The 17,425-nt window shown below is 44.8% G+C and overlaps 1 protein-coding gene and 1 long non-coding RNA gene across 2 annotated transcripts in view; one reads left to right on the forward strand and one right to left on the reverse strand.

Annotated features, from left to right (window-relative positions):
* Positions 1 to 1,868, forward strand: part of LOC103093681 (uncharacterized) — a 123,360-nt gene extending 121,492 nt beyond the window's left edge. Inside the window, exon 4 of the long non-coding RNA XR_008915199.1 lies at positions 1,250 to 1,868. This is a non-coding gene — a long non-coding RNA (uncharacterized LOC103093681). The remainder of the gene's footprint in view (positions 1 to 1,249) is intronic.
* Positions 1 to 17,425, reverse strand: part of COL23A1 (collagen type XXIII alpha 1 chain) — a 492,298-nt gene that overhangs the window by 103,351 nt on the left and 371,522 nt on the right. Inside the window, exon 3 of the mRNA XM_056811712.1 lies at positions 9,387 to 9,451. Within this exon, the coding sequence (XP_056667690.1) occupies positions 9,387 to 9,451 (65 nt within the window). The remainder of the gene's footprint in view (positions 1 to 9,386; positions 9,452 to 17,425) is intronic.

The raw sequence follows: 17,425 nt of genomic DNA on the forward strand, positions 1-17,425 counted from the left end.
GTGAGCCTGGGCAAGTCACTTAACTTTTGCCTGTCTCAGTTTTCTCAGTTACAAAATGGAAATAATATGAGCACTTACTTTACAGTGAAAAATGAAAGAAATGATATATGCAAAGGACTAAGCAGAGTGCCAGACACACAGCTTGTCTTATTTAGTCATTTCAGTCATGATCCCATTTGGGGTTTTCTTGGCAAAGATACTGGAGTGGTTTGCCATTTCCTTCTCTGGCTCATTTGACAGATGAGGAAACTAAGGCAAACAGGGTTGAGACTTGTCTGGGTTCACCTGGCTAGTGTCTGAGGCCAGATTTGAACTCAGGGCTTCCTGACTCAAACCTGTGACTATCCACTGAGCCCATGGTATAAATCTATAATCTTGTAGGCACTTAATCAATACTTGTTCCCCTTTCCCATTTTCTTCTCTATAAAATGAGAAGACTAGACTAGATAGATAGCCTCTAGGCTAGAGTCCCTTTTAGCTTTGCATTCATAGTTCTTTGGGGAATCAAAGGGGGGCTTAGCCTTAAAAATATGGAGGCCCAAGGGTTAAGTGACTTGTCTACTGAGAAGTATCTGAAGTCACATTTGAACCCAGGATCTCCAGTCTCTAGGCTTGGTTCTCAATCCACTGGGCACCTAGCTGCATCCCCCACCCCAGTTTGTTTTTAAAACTCAAATCAAGGCATTATCCAAGCAACCAATCAACACACATTTATTTTACTCCTATTATTATGCATGCACCATGACAATCCCAGTTCTTAAGGAGAAGGATGAGAAGGTGTGTGTGTGTGTGTGTGTGTGTGTGTGTGTGTGTGTGTGAGAGAGAGAGAGAGAGAGAGAGAGAGAGAGAGAGAGAGAGAGAGAGAGAGAGAGAGAGGAAGAGAGGAAGGGAGAGAGGGAGAGAGAGAGAGGGAGGGAGGGAGGGAGGGAGGGAGAGGAAGAGAGGAAGGGAGAGAGGGAGAGAGGGAGAGAGGGAGGTAGGGGAGAGATGAAAGGAAGAAAAGTGAGGGAGCAAAAGGGGAGGGAAGGAGAAACAGACATAGAGACATGGGACAGAGGGACAGAGAGGGTGAGACTGAATTTGTTTGCTGCCAGGGAAATTTCTTTGTGGTCACTGACTTAATGCTGGCCTCCATGAGGCTCAAATGAAAGGCTGAAGAGGGACTTCAAATGATCATAGAATCATGGATTTAGAGCTAGAGCTAGAAGAAAACTCAAAGATCATCAAACCTAACCCCCTTAATTTACAGGTGAGAAAGCTGAGTTCCAGAGATGTGAGGTGGCTTGTTGAAGATCCTACAGTGCGAGTTAAGGAAGTCTCCTGTGTCCCAGTTGAAGGCTGCTATGATATATTTATGTTGGAAGTCTAATGGCCTCTTCCTCTGAAGCCCCATTAAAGATTTCTTATGATATTCCTGGTTCACTGGATTTTCACCTTTTTGAAGAGAAATGTGGGGGATCCTGATCACTCTCCATTCATGTGCTCCCCCCAAATGCACCCAACTCAAGAGCAACCTTGCACCACTTCCTTAGCTTGTCCTTTATGCATTATTGTACATTATTCTTGTCTGGGGTTATATTTTACCCCCATAGGAGATTCTGCAGGGGCTAGTCTTGAATGAATCTCTATATCTTCCAGAATCCAATACAATAAACCCATAGGAACATAGATTTCGAATCAGAGGGGACAATAAAGATCAACTGGTCCAGCCCCCTTCATTTTACAGTTGAGGAAATTGAGGCCCAGAGAGCAAAAAAAGTCCTGCTTACAGCCCCACAGGTAGTAAAAAGCAGATCTGAGATCATAGGAGAGGACCGTAACCAAAGGAGTTAGAGCCTCAGAAGTCTACCATTCATTAGTAAATAAAATCTAGCAAATATAGTATGTAAAAATATATTTTTTTGCCTATCTACAAATACAATATAAAAACATGGTCAATAACCACCCCCCCATTGTACAGAAAAAGTGGTAGAGCTAGAATTTGAACCCAGATCCCCTATCTCCACATTCATCATTCTTCCAGTTGTACTATTCTGCTCAATAAATGTTTGCTGAATTAGAATTTGTTGAAAAGAAGCCCCAAGTGCTTAAGAAAAAAGGTCAATAAAAAAGAGGTGAATGGGATCCCCAGGAGGGTTTCTCCAGGCTCTGCAGGCAGCCCCAGTCAGGTAAATTGTGGCTTCTGAAGGAGCATGCCAGCTCATTAATCTGCTGGCCACGGTGAATTATTTTCATTGCTTTGGAAAGGATCTCAGACACGTGAAAATTGTTACTACAAATAAAAATTGGAAACATATTCTAGAAGCATCCAAATGAAATGATGTTCAGGGCATGATTCAGGAATGAAATCTAGAAGCTCCTGGGAGCAGAGGCAGAACAGCGGACGATAGCTCCATCAGGAATGATCGGTGTCTCCCTGGAAACCTGACAGACTGGCTTTTCTCCCCATTTCTAGTTAGTCTAATTTAAAACCTCAAAGCCGCAGAACCTGGAGCTGGGGGAGCAACATGAGGAACCATAATAGAGTCTAGAAAGAAAATGCATGCTCTTGGGTGGTGAAGTAGCTTGTACTGAATGCTGCCCCCCTGGCTCCTCTGATCTTCTTCTCACCTGGCATCCAATGTGGAATGTTAGTCCAACAGAACAAGTCCACCCAGGCCATCTGACAGCCTGAGCCATCACTTGCCTCACAGGGTTGTTATGGACCTTCCAGGGATGTGAGTCTTTATCCCTGAGGCCCATTCTATGGCTGAGTTCCCAATGCTTCCTGGCAGATATCCTCCATACTGCCTGAATACATGGCTTGATGGTCTCTCAGGAGACAAGATGTAGCAGAGAGGAAGAACCCTATGGGGGCAGCCAGGTGGCTCAGTGGATAAAGAGCCAGACCTAGAGATATGATGTCTTGGGTTCAAATCTGGCCTTAGACCCATCCTAGCTGGATGACCCTGAGCAAGTCACTTAACCCTTATTGCTTTGTCTTTACCACTCACTCTTCTGTCTTGGAACCAATAATTGCATCAATTCTAAGACAGAAGATAAGGGTTAAAGCAAAAAAAGATAATGAGCTCACCACCAACCAAGGTGGAATGGCTAATAATCCAGGGATACTATATAGGGGATTCTTATAGGAGGCTGGACCAGATGACCTCTAATGGTTCTTTCCAACTCCTGGGAGTTGGGAGATTTTGTCATTCTATGATTCCTCCAACAGGATAGAGAAAGAAAGCAGGAGGTAATGACCAAGAGCTAGAAATTAGCTTTGTTTGTGCCTGGGAGGTGAGGCTGAAAGAGTGAGCTTACAGGAGGCAGAAAAGTGTGGTCTTGAGTTCCTTGTCACCTCTGGGAACACACATGCCATGCCGAGAGAAGGCTCTTGGGTAATAGTCTCCCGAAAGGATTGTTTGGGGCATGGGCTAAGCCACTTGACTTCTGTATTAGGAATACACAGGCACACGCATAACCAAGTAAGTCTCTCCATTGACTTATGCACCCGCTTTGCAGATAGATAAAATGAATCAAGGAGATTGAGAAAATTAGGGAAGCAGGACCTTAACTCATGCATGTTTGGGTCATACAACATATATAAAGAAGGAAAGAAATATGAACATTACATGTTCATTTTCACAAGATTGACCCAGAAGGCTATTGGACTAGTCCTTACTGAATGCCAACCTCTTGGTGCCCCAGGAAGCTCTCTGATACTATGAGTTATAGGGAAGTTGGTGATCTGTACTGATGAAGGGGGTTTCCATACCAAGAATTCCTCCTACACTAATGAAATCACAAGACTGGACCAAATAGGTCCTTCCCCAAACAAAAAGTCATTCCCTGACTCAGGGGTTATGAGGGTTTTCTTGGCAAAGACACTGGAGGAGTTTACCTTCTCCAGCTCATTTTACAGATGAGGAAACTGAGGCCAACAGGGTTAAATGACTTGTTCTGGATCACACAGCTAGGAAGTGTCTGAGGCTAGATTTGCACCCAGCTTCCCTCTGGACTTGAACTTCTTGATTTTAGGTCTAGTACTCTATCCATTGCATCATCTATTTGCCTTTGAAATCAATCCCCTTTTTTCCTGCCTAAAACCTCATACACACATTTTCCAGAAGAAAGTTCTCTTCCCAGGATCCAGGCCAGTACTCTATTTCCTGGCACAAAGACAGTCTTACATGTGGCCTCTGGGAAGCTGGGGACACAGGCCTCTCAGATCACCACTATCACTAAACAAAACGGCATTCATCTGCATGGTTCTGGGTAGGAATGGTGGGGTGATACCCTGAAACCAACACATCAGTATCTGGGCAAACAAATCCAGATGGGGAAGGAAGTTTGTTTTTGATTTGGTGAAGGAAATGGGGATATTTAACTTAGAGAAGAAAAGACGTGGGCGCAGATCAGGGTCAGGTTTGGGACACGATCCCTTCCTGCAAGAATTGGAAGGGCTGCCACATGGAGGAGGGATTAGATTTGGGCTTTAGCTAGAAAGCAGAATGAGAAGTGATGGGTCGAAGGTGCAGAGAGGTAGGTTTTTGACTCTAGAGGAGGAAAAATCTTCTAAGGATGAGAAATCTTCCCAAATGAGATATGAACCGTTTTAGGTTGTAGGGGGATTCTCATGACTAGAAATGACGAGCAGAGGCTGCTGGGTGGTGACTTGTTGGGGGATGATATAGAAAGGACTCTTCCTTAGGTGGGACTTGATGCTCTTGAAGGTACACCCTGAGGTTCTGTGGTTCCACGCTAAGGCCTGTCACTCACCTGAACAGGTATGACTAGCTACTCTTGTCGATGGCGAGCTGTTCACGGCATGGACCTAACATGGATAGTTTGCTACCAGCAGAGTCAACTAGTAGTGGTCAGATATGCTGACTGATCTGTGGGTAGCATCCATGGCACCTAGCTTGACTAGATCCAGTACAAATTTATGTTATGTAACTTCAACTAGGATCTCACTGCTGCTAGGCAATCCTTTTTTTTTTAATATGGAAAATTTTATTTAATTAATTAATTTAGAATATTTTTCCATGGTTACATGATTCATGTTCTTTTCCTCCCTTCCTCCCACCCTCCTGTAGCCAACGAGCAATTCCACTGGGTTTTATGTGTGTCATTGATCAAGAACTATTTCCATATTATTGATAATTGCATTAGGGTGATCGTTTAGAGTCTACATCCCCAATTATATCCCCCTTGACCCATGTGATCAATCATATGTTTTTCTTCTCTGTTTCTACTCCCACAGTTCTTCCTCTGGATGTGGATAGGCAATTCTTTTAAAAAATTATTTTAAATTCTTACCTTCTGTTTTAGAATCTAAACTAGTTATTAGTTCCAAGGTAAAGGTTAGGCCATTGGAGTTGTGACTTTCCCAGGGCCACACAGTTAGAAAGGGTCAGAGACCAGATTTCAACTTAGGATCTCTTGTCTCTAAGCCTGACAATCTACTGAGCCACTTTGTGGTCCTACAAGTCAATTCTTTTATAGTTCCCTAAACAATACACTCTCCTTCTCTACACCAGCTTTTCTATAACTTTTCATCCCTCCTCAAATCTTTCCATGGTTCTTCCCTATACCTTACCTCAGCTAAAGACCATGCTTCATATTTCACTGAAAAAATGAAGGCTGTTCACTGAGAGTTCCCTTTTCTTGTCTCCTCCTCAACTGACGGCACCCAGAGATCTCCTCCCACTATCTCTTCCTTCACCCCTGTTCTCCATGATGAGGCAGTCCTCTTTGCAAAGGCAAGCTTCTCTCCATATACCCTTGATTCATCCCTTCTTGGCTTTTCTAGCAAACTGCTACCTCTATCATTCCCATTCTCTCACTTATCTTCAACATCTCCCTGTTTACTGATGACTTCCTTTCTGCCTCCAAACACGTCTGTATCTCCCTCTTCCTTGAAAGAATCTTTGCTTCATCCATCCCTCTTCATTACCCACCTTTACCTGCCTCTCCTCCATTCTGTGCACAAGCTCCTTGAGAAGGCTGTCTACCATTGGTACCTCTGTTTCTCTTCTTATCTCTCTACAGCCTGGCTTCTGCTTTCATCCTCAAATGGGAATTGCTTGCTCTAAAGTTACTACAATCTCTTAACTGCCAAACTGAATGGACCTTTTCCAATCTTCATCCTCCCCTTATGACACAGTTGATCACTTTGATATTCTCTTTCTCTCATTATTTTGGTGACACTCTTCTCTCCTGGACTCCTCAGTCTCCTTCTTAGCTAATCAAAGACATCATTCTCAAAGCCTCCTCTTCTCTCCCTCTATTTTGTCACTTGGTGACCTCATCAGCCCCCACGGAATCAACGTTCATCTCTATGGGAGATGATTCTCAGATCTGTTTGTTCAGCCCCAGTTTCTCTCCTGATCTCCATTCTCAGTTGCCTAGTAGAGGTGTCTGTCTGGCAGACATCTTAAACTCAGTACGTCCAAAATGGAACCCACTGTCTTCCCCCAAACCCTCCCTTCTTTCTAACTCCCCCCTCACTGTGGAGGTCACCTTTCAGCACCTAGTTCTAAGCCAAGCAGAGTGAGCTCTGCTTGTGACCAATTTCTTACTCTTTTTTTCCCCCCTCCCAAAGCAAATAATCCTCATTTCCTTCAGCTGGTCATCATGGAGGCAAATTCTCTAATTTTCTCCCATTCTAGTCCCAAGTCCACTAGATTCTCTAAGTTGCCCTAATGTTTCCTCAAGTTGGGGGGGGGGGTCAAGAACTTAACCTGGTACTCCATGTATGATCTGCCCAGGGAAGAACACATCCCATGTTCTAAGGGTGGCATTGGTGGCATTCTATTAGTTCAACCTAAAATTAAGGCAGCTGGGTGGTATCGTGGATAAAGCATCTGACCTGGAGTTGGGAAGGAGTCATCTTCTTGAGTTCAAATCTGGCCTCAGACACTTCCTAGCTATAGGACCCTGGACAAGTCACCTAACCTTGTTTGCCTCCACTTCATCCTCAGTAAAATGAGCTGGAGAAGGAAATGGCAAACCACTCCATAAACTCTAAATTGGGTTATAAATTCAGACATGACTCAACAACATTAGAATAAGATAGATGGAAGGTTAGATGGCAGCATGTCTGAAAAAGATCCAGGGGCAGAGACAGCTGGGTGGCTCGGTGGATAGAGTGCTAAGCTTGGAGTTGGGAGGGTGTGGGTCCTTAACTGTGTGACCTTGGGCAAGTCACTTAACTCCAATTGCCTAGCTTTTACTCTTCTGTCCTAGAACTGTTACTAAAATAGAAGGTAAGGGTTTAAAAAAAATCTAGGGGTGTTAATGCCCTGCAAGTTCAATGTGAGTCAATGGTAGCAGGGTTTGAGGAAGGAAAAGAAGAGTAGCTAGGTGGATTAGTGGATAGAAAGTCCTGGGTACAAATAGGACCTCAGATACTTCCTAGCTGTGTGACCCTGGGCAAGTCACTTAACCCCAACTGCCTAGCCCTTACTGCTCCTCTGTCTTGGAATCAATACTATTGCTTCCAAGACAAAAGGTAAGGGTTTAAAAGCCGCCTCCAACCCTAAACAGTGGATATAGTCTACAAAAACGTGATCCTGGGCTGCAGTCAGAATCTGGGAAGAAGGAGGTGATATTATTGCCATGCCCAGCCCTGGCTAGATTACACCCGAAAAACTGCGCCATTCTGGGCATTACAGTTTAGGAAGGACACGAGCAAGCTGGCGAGCATTCAGAAGGGCAGCCTGGATGGTGAAGGGTCTTGAGTTCATGTAAGATGAGGACCAGGCAAAAGCACTGGGGATGGCTAGCTGGCAGAAGACTAGGCTGAGCTGGGGAGGAGACCGTCGGCTATCATCAAATATCTGAAGGATTATCACATGGAAGTGGGATTAGATGTATTCTGCTCGGCTACAAAGTGGAAATGGGGGTGAGTAAGGGGGAGAGGGGACAGCCAGGTGAGAGTTAGACTAGGTCTCTTCCCTCTCTCAGACTTTGCCATTCTGTGATGCTACAAGTTGCCAACAGGCAAATTTAGGCTTTAGGGTGAGGGAAAACTTGCTAAATGTAGAGCTGCTCCAGGCTGAGGAGTTTGACCTTGATCCTAGAGGCTTGGGAGTTATCAGAGTTTCTTGAGCTGGAGAGTAAGTAACACAGTGAGACTCGCGCCCTAGGATAATGTCTCGTCCCCTGCTCCCTCTCAGCTTGGAGGTGAGGCTGATGATGTGGTTACTTAACACCACCACCCCAGGACTACTGAGCTTGAAAATTCTGTTGTTCTGACTCTTCATGACCCCATTTGGGGCTTTCTTGGCAAGGATCCTGGAGTGGTTTGCCATTTCCTTCTCCAGCTCATGTTACACAGGAGGAAATTGAGGCAAATAGGGTCAAGTGACTTTCCCAGGATAAAATGAGTGTCTGAGACAGAATTTGAACTCAGATCTCCCTGACTCCAGACCTGGCACCCTATCCACTGTGGCCACCTTGCTGCCTGACCTTGAAAGGAGCTTTCTTTAAAACTGAGGCTAAATTTTCCGGACAGGATAAACCCACCTTCCCTTGTATGGTTCTAGAGACATCACTGCAGTTCTCTCAAAGGACCTGGAACTGGAAGGGACTTTAGAGTCTACTCATTCATCCCTAAGTTACAGATGGGGAAACTGAGGTTTAGAGAGAAGATATTAGCCAGTAAACATTATTAAGTAGATGCCATACACTGCTGAATGCCCACCAGGGTCCCCGCTCTCAAGGAGGGCATTCTTATATTCTTTTCTTTTTTGCTTCAAATATATTTCAAATGTAGAAAATAATGTGTCACATTTTTGCATATTCAAGGTCACTAGGCACTATTTATCTCCCCTCCATCCCAAGATTATGTCCCTAACATTCTTTTTTTTTTTTTTTACATTCTTATATTCTGATGGGGGGGACAACAAGCAAACAACTACTTATACATAACACAGACAATGTAAATGGAAAATGATCCAAGAGAAGGTGCCAGGAAAGTGACTTGCCCAAGGCCACACAGCTCGTTAAGTGGTAAAGCCTAGATTTGGACCCAGGTTATCAGGCTGCAATGTCAGTGTTCTTTCTACTACACTAAAATTGTTTTATGGGTTTCTTCTTGGGAGATGAAACCACCCCCTCCAACAATAATAAAAGGAAATAAGGATATGGGCCAGTGAGTGGAAAGGAAAAGCCCAGATCCAAGGAAGAGGCACAGAGGGAAGGCCTTCCAAAGTTCAGTGTGAGAAGTACCCCCATCTTCAGGGAGGGCCTCAGCCCTGCGGTCCTCTGCCCTGATTCCTCTCAAGGCCTGGGAGTGGGAGTTGAGTGTCTCAGATAGGGATTCTGGCCTCTTCAGATAATCTGGTTTTGTGTTTACTGTGGCTTCCCTCAGGATTCTGGGTGGGAGGAATTTCAGAAACAGAGAAACAGGGAGGCTTACCAGTATCTCCTCTTCTTCCAGGTTTTCCTCGCCTCCCTGGGGGTCCTGGGAAATGACAGACAAGGAGAATTGTTTAGTCATAAGCAAAGCCAATGGGCCCAGACAAGGAGGACCGGCCTTGACCTGTCCTCCCTCCCCCATTCCAACTTCCCTCTAGTTTGAGCTTCTCCCAAGCAAACTAGCTGGGAAAGAACTTCTGGGCAGGATCCTCCCAGCACCCCAGACAACTTGTCTCCCTCTGGGGAAGAGGAAAAAGGAAAAGGAGAAAGGTCCCCCTTTTCCAGCTCCCTGCCACCCACCAGGAAACTTTTGTTGTTGTGGAGTCATTTTAGACTTTTCATAACCCCATTTAGGGTTTTCTTAGCAGAGCTCTTGGAGTGGTTTGCCATTTCTGTCTCCAGGTCCTTTTACAGATGAGGAAACTGAGGCCAAAATGATTAAATGACTTACTCAGGGTCAGAAAGCTACTAAATGCCTGAAACTCTCCCAGGAAACTTCTGCCTCTTGTTCATACCCCTTTGGCTGAATTCCAGCCCTGAGTAGTGCATTGGACACACAGTTATAGAGCCCTTAACTCCAATTTCCATCCCTAAAGTCAACCCCTAAACTCTCGAAAGATAGGGAGGAGTCATGGTGTCATGCAGTGATGGTGAACCTCCTCCCCAAGTGCCAGGCATGCTCGTTCCCGCCCCTTTACCCCACACTATGTGAACGCAGGAAGGACACGTGACTTCTCTGGGAGGGGAAGCCAGGAAGTTCCCTAAGATTATAAATTTCGAGGCGGGTGCTGGTCTGTATTGGGAGAGGAAGTTCATTACGGAGTGTTCCCTCTACCAATAAAATCATGAGGTAAAAAAAAGGAATGCTCAGATACCCAGAAGGGCCATTCTTATGAGGAAAATAGCTATGGACATGTACTCATTTTTCTTTAAGAACAAAAACAAATACACACACACATCCCTGGGGAAAGTCTCCTAAGATTTGCTATCATTCTATATAAAAGGAAAATATATGAGGCTAGAAGAGGAGCAGCTAGGTGATACAGTAGATGAAGCACCAGGTCCAAAGCCAGGAACACCTGAGTTCAAATCTATCCTCAGATATGTATTATCTGAGTGACTTCAAGTCACTTCATCCTGTTTGTTTCAGTTTCCTCGTCTATAAAATGAACTGGCGAATATAATGGTAAAGCATTCCAGTATCTTTTTATAAGAAAACCCCCCAAAAGGGGTCATGAAGAGTCAACCATGACTGAAAACAACTGAAAATAACAACAAAAGCATTTCTAAGAGCCCAATAAAGTTTAGAAAGTGCATTGCAAATATTATCTTGTTTTAGCCTCATGATAACCCTGGGAAGTAGATGCTATCATTAACCCTACTTTACAGAGGAAGAAACTGAGGCAGACTAGGATTAAGTCACTTGCCCAGGGTTACACAGCTAGTAGGTATCTCAGACTGGATTTGAACTCAGGACTTCTTGAGTATATACCCAGTGTTCTATCCACTGCCTCACTTGCACAGTAAGTTTTTGTCCAACCAACTTAGTAGCTGTTAATTTTTACTGTTAAAGCAATGATAACTCACATTTCTATAGTGATTTTGTGCATGGGGTTACGGGTTGGGGACTTGTGATTTGTACATGGAGAGAATGATTGATAAGCAAACTCCTTCTGCCACTCCAGACCAGCAGCTGACATAGTAGCAAGAACACTACCCCTGGAGTCAAAAGATCTGTGCTCAAATCTTGATTCTGTGCCTGCTACCTCGATGATCCTAGACAAGTTCCTGGATCTCAGTTTCTTTGGTTATAAAATGAAGGAGCTGAGTTAGATGGTTTCTGAGGTGTCTCCCACCTAGGAACTATTCTATAACTTGTAGTTATAGAATTTCCTGAGGACATTGACAGGTTAAATGACTTTTGTTATTGTTCAACTGTTTCAGTCATGGCTGTCTCTTTGTGATCTCATTTGGGGTTTTCTTGGAGTGGTTTACCATTTCCTTCTCCAACTCATTTTACATATGAGGAAACGGAGGCAAACAGGGTGAAGTGACTTATCCAGGTTCACACAGCTAGGACGTGTCTGAGGCTGGATTTGAACTCAGGATTTGAATCTGAACCTAGAACTTTCTTACTTAGAGGCTAGATATCTTTCCATGACACTGTAATGCCTCTTGTAGTGCTTTCTAGTTTACAAAGAACTTTGCTTCATTAATCCTATGAGGTAGCTAGTAGGCTATTATCCCCATCTTTCAGATAGGTAAACTGAGGCTCAGCATAGTAAAGTGACTCATCACACATCTAAAAGGTGATAGAACCAGCACTTGAATTCAGGTCTTTACCGTCCTAGTTTAGTGCCTTGATTAATAGAATGTAAGCTCCTGGAGGGCAGGGATGTTTATTTTTGCCTTTGTGTGCCAGGTTCTAGCACAGCATGTGACAGACACATAGTGGGCATTCGGTCGGCTAGACTGGATTGGAGTGAAAATACACAACCTCATGACTTGTCACAAATTCTATCCAATTCCTAGTTTTCAGAGCTGGAGCCTGTGTGAGGACAGTAAGGAGACCTTAGCTCACTTTGGGTGTTTTCCTCGTGGTGGCTCCAGCGAAGGAGCCCCTTAACTTTCACTCCTAAGGACAATCAGGCACGAAATTCACCCCCTCCTCGCCCTTTGTTCTCTGCCCAGGAAATGTGCCCCAGAGCTCTCAGCTCAGCCCCTCCACGTCTTGTCTGATTGATGTGTCTGAAACTTAGGGAAGAGAAGCTGGTGAACCTGAGGAAGGAGGAGAATGGGCGTCAGCATCAAAGTTGCCAGCCCTGCTGGCGCAGCAAGTGGCCCCCTGAGCAGGGCTGCTACTGACCTTTTAACTCAATCCAGATGGAAAAAATCCTTCTTCCGGGAGGTGGCTGAACTAATGGATTTGTTAGGGCTATTCTCCTTAGGTGGCATGTTTTACCTAGTAAAGGACTGCCTGATGGCAACTTGGAGCCATGCCTCTGGGCTGAGGAGAAGGGGCTTCTTCTAAAACCTAAAACAACCCCCCAAAGCTCCCCTTCACCCTCCTTTTGGCCCCTCGATCCCTTCCCCCTTCAACAAGATATAGTATAGTCAAGGCAGACTGGAGAGGCACCAGGAAGCTGACTAAGGTGTCCTGACCTAAAGCAAAGCCTGGGACAATGCTGAGGAGGGTTTCTTCCTCCCCATCCCCACCCCTAAGCCGTTGGGGCCACCTAGCAAGGCCAAGAGAATCCATTACTGGCTGGCTGTTTCCATGGTGTTTTCCAAGGCTTTAAATCATTCTAAGAGGCTCTGTCTTGATGGTCTGCTTATAAAAGCAAAAGCTTGCATTTAAATTTATCTGTTTTAAATTTGGCAAAGTTCTTTATGGACATCATATACATTTCATCTTTATAAAGACACCGCCAGGGAGGGGCAGTTATTGTCTTCATCCAATGGGGTAACTGAGGCTCAGAGAGATTAAGGAATTTACCTCTTTTACAGATATTTACCATGTAATGTTGATAAATATTTGCTATTTACAGAGAGCCAAATATCTTGAGGTGGGAGTAGGATTTGAACCTAAGTCTTTTGGATGCCCAGCTCGGCATACCCCAGGGTCTCTCTTATCTCAGTGCATTTCTGAACCCACATACTGCTTTTCTTAGTGTCTTCTGGAGCAATGCTCATAAGACAAGCCTCCAGATGGGGGATGGGGAAAAGGGGGCCAGAATTATGCAAAACAAAATGGTCTTGCTCCCCATTTTTGAATAGAACAGCAGTTCAGAAAGTGGCCAGAAGCTAAGCTGCTCACCTGGCACCCAGGATTAGTGGCTTCAAGTCCTTGAATGACCAAAGGCACCATCTCCAGTTGATGACAGCTGAGAGAGGCAGCCATGGGGCCAGGGGAGCAGACAATGTGCATCCACCATCCTGTAGTTCTCTTCCTTTGATGCTCTGGATCAGTGGGTGAGGGACTCATTCTTAGCCTCAATCAATCAGTAACTATTTATTAAGTGCCTACTATATACTAGGCCAGTGATGACGAACCTTTTAGAGACCTAGTGCCCAAACTGCACCCTCACACAGCAAGTGAGCCCCCTATCCCCTTCTTACTCCATACAGGGGAGGGAGGAAACACTCCCATTAGGCTGCTAAGCAGAGATGTGGGGTATGGGAAAAATATTCTCCAGATGCATGGAAAGAGAGAGGAGGGAGAGGGAGAGAGGGAGATAGAGACAGCCATGACTGAAACAGCTGAACAATAACAAAAGTCACTTAACCTGTCAATATTCTCAGGAAATTCTATAAGTTATAGAATAGTTCCTAGGTCTAGAGCTGGGAGACACCTCAGAAACCATCTAGCCTGACTACTTCATTTTATAACTAAAGAAACTGAAATCCAGGCACACGTGCCATTGGTTTGCCAGTGGTATTAGGCTCTGTGTTAGATACTGGGGATGCAATGAAAATAAATGAAATAATTCCTACCTTGAGGAACTTGCATTCAGAGTGAAGCCCATTTCCAAGGGATGACACAAAGGCATCTCTAATACAGCATGCCCCAAACAGAACTCATTATCTTCCCACCCACACTTACCCTTCTCTTCTAAACTTCCTTATTATTTTTTCTTCCAGTAACATTTCATTATATCCCCCAATTACAAGTAAAAACAATTTTTAACATTTGTTTTCTGACATTTTGCAATCCAAATTCTCTCCCTCCCCTTCTTTCTCCCTCTCTGAGATGGTAAGTAATCTGATATAGCTTCTACATATGGTACTATGCAATATATATTTCCTACTCCCTATTACTGTCTAAAAATTAAAAAAATTCTTACCTTCCATCTTATCAGTTCTAAGGTAGAAGAACAGTAAGGGCTAAGCAATGGGGTTAAGTGACTTGCCCAGGGACATATATAGTTAGGATGTATATGAGGCCAGATTTGAACCCAGGACCTTCCATCTCTAGGTCTGGCTCTCCATCCATTGAACCACAAAGCTACTTCCTCATCACTGTCATTCTTACTCGACCTCCCTCTAGTCAGTCAATAAATCTTGTTTCTATGGCCACACCGTCTTTCAAGCCTGTTCCTTCTCTTCTATTTATCCAGCAACACCTAGAGTGGGTCCTCCTCATCCAGACACTGGTCCACTGCAAGAACCCTCTCGATCTGGTATCCCCGCCTCCAGGCTCACACTGTCCACTTGGCTGCCATTCCTAAGGGGCGAGTCTAAGCACTTTACCCTCTTGTTCAACAAATGCCAGTATCTCCCTGTTGCCTTAAGGATTCAATATAAACTCCTCTGTTAGACATTTAAATCTCTTTCCAGTCAGATGTCTTATCAATTCCTCCTCCCCTTGTATTGTGCTGTAGCCACATTGACCTACTTCCAGTTCTGCATACATGGTACTCTTCCTCTCTTTTTCATGCCTTTGCCTGGGCTGTGCCCCATGCCTGGAGCACACTCTCTTCATGTGCACCTTTTAGAATGCCTGATTTCCTTCAAGACTCAGCTCAAGTGCCCTTTTCCACAAGAAGCCTTTCCTGATCTCTGTTCACTTCCAAGCTAGTTGCATATTCCCTCCTAAAGCGATCTTGTAGTAATTTAATTTAAAGCCCGTACCTTGCATCTTAGAATCAATACTATGTATTGGTTCCAAGGCAGAGATGTGGTAAGGGCTGTAATGGGGGTCAAGTGACTTGCCCAGGGTTGTACAGCTAGGAAGAATCTGAGGCCAGATCTGAACCCAGGACCTCCCTTCTCCAGGCCTGGCTCTCACTCCACTGAGCTACCCAGCTGCCCCCTTCTTGTATTCGTTTTAATATATTACAAACATTTTTGTGTGGTCTCTTCCGTTAGAACGTCGGCTTCTTGAGGGAAGGTATGGCTTCACTTTTGTCTTTAGAGCAGCGCTCCAGCACTTTGCACAGCCCCAGATGCATTTCTAATTCCACAGTAAGTGCTTACTGAATGACACGATTGAGGATTGATTTTGCACCTGTGCCAATGCAACGTCTTTACCGAGTCACTTGGGGAAGGCACTAGCATCGGAGGGCATAGGAAAGGCCACTTGGAGGCGGTGGGCCTGGAGCGGACCTTGAAGGAAATCAAGAGTTTCCAAGTGGGATCAATGAGAAGAGAATGCAATCTGGATGTGGGGGACAAAGCAGAGATAGGAGACAGAATGCCATTTGGGAGGAACAAAAGATCAGTTTTACTGAAATGTAAGTAGAAAGGTAGGCTTTAGCAGCGCTGGGAGTCAAGAAGATTCCCCTTCCTGAGTTCAAGTCTGGTACCAGGTACTTAGGAGCTGTGTGACCCTGGGTAAGTCACTCTGCCCTGTTTGCCTCAGTTTCCTCATCCATCAAATGAACTGGAGAAGGACAAGGCAAACCATTCCGGTATCTCTGCCAAGAAAGCCCCAAGTGGGGCCACGAAGAGTTAATCACGACTGAAAAGTAACTAAATGACAATAAGGTTTGAGCTACCTGCGTACTAAGCTCACCCTTCCAGGTGAGTAGGGTGCAGGCACACCATAAGCTCCCTCTCTTCATAATTATTAACTTAAGTCTAGACCAAGCTGGCAATCCAGAAATCAAAATCCAAACAGGCTTCCGTGAATCCTTGTTCTGTGTTTTTCTTATTACAAGATACCATAGTGGAAGGGGATTAAGAGCTCTCTTTGGGTTCAAGACCTGCTCTGATGGATTTAGCGGATGGCTTTGGGCAGGTCCTTCCTTTCTCTGGGCCTCAGAGGACTCCCCTATAAGGTAATGGGGCTAGACAGTGCCCGACAGAGAGGAGGTGCTAAATAAATGAATGAATGGAGGCCTGATGACCCTTTGATGGGGTTGTTGAAGGGGGAATTTGGGCTTGGGTAGGGTTGGATTAGATTAGAGGTTCTGAGCTTTTCTGATGTCATGGACCCCCTCTGGCAGTCTGGCAAAGCCCAGGGATCTCTTCTCAGGGGGACATTTAAAAATACATAAAATACATGTGATTACAAAGGAAATCAATTACAATGAAATACAATTATAAAATAGTTAATATGTGTAATAGATACATACTAGTGTCAATATAGACTAAATACAAATATATAGGCACATATATACACATATTCATGTATGTATGGGCATATAAATATACATACATGTACATGTGCTTATGTATGTTTTGTATATATGAGAGAGAGAAAAGGAGAAAGAAGGGAGGAAGGAAGAGAGACAGACAGAGATATGGAGAGAGGGAGGGACAGATAGGGATAGAGATAGAGATGGAGGGAGAAAGGGAGAGAGACAGATAGATGGGGACAGAGAGCAACAGAGAGAGGGAGGGAGGAAGGGAAAAAGAGAGAGGGGGAGAGGGAGAGAAGGAGAGGAAGAAAAAGAGAGGGAGAGAGAGAGAAAGGGAGAGAGAGACAGATAGACAGGGACAGAGACAGGCAGAGAGAGGGAGGGAGGAAGTGAAGAAGGGGGAAAGAGAGAGGGGAAGAGGGAGAAAAGGAGAGGAGAAAGAGAGAGAGGGAGAAAGAGAGACAGAGAGAAACAGAGACAGAGAGACAGACAGAGAGAGACAGAGAGACAGACAGAGAGACAGACAGAGAGAGACAGAGACAGAGACACACAGACAGAGACACAGAGAGACAGACAGACAGAAAGACAGACAGACAGAGACAGAGAGAGAGACAGACAGAGACACACAGAGAGAGAGAGACAGAGACAGAGGAAACAGAGAGACAGAGTTCATGCATCCTAGGTTAAGAACCTCTAGAGATGGTTTCTTCCATCCAGTCCAACTAGAGACTCCATCATTCTCTGTTCCAGCTGCTCCCACCCCCCATCTCCTGCCATCTAGCATGGGGCCATGCATGAGAGGAGAGGAGGTACCCTTTTGGTAAGTTCAGCCCTAGAAAGGAAGAGAACAAGAGAGACAGCCAGAGGAGAGAGGGAGGAGGGGGAGGATGACAGAGAGACAGAGGGAGAGGAGCGTGGTTTTGGACTCTGCTGGCTGG

This window comes from Monodelphis domestica, chromosome 1 (genome assembly GCF_027887165.1).
Source record: "Monodelphis domestica isolate mMonDom1 chromosome 1, mMonDom1.pri, whole genome shotgun sequence".
Taxonomy (NCBI): domain Eukaryota; kingdom Metazoa; phylum Chordata; class Mammalia; order Didelphimorphia; family Didelphidae; genus Monodelphis; species Monodelphis domestica.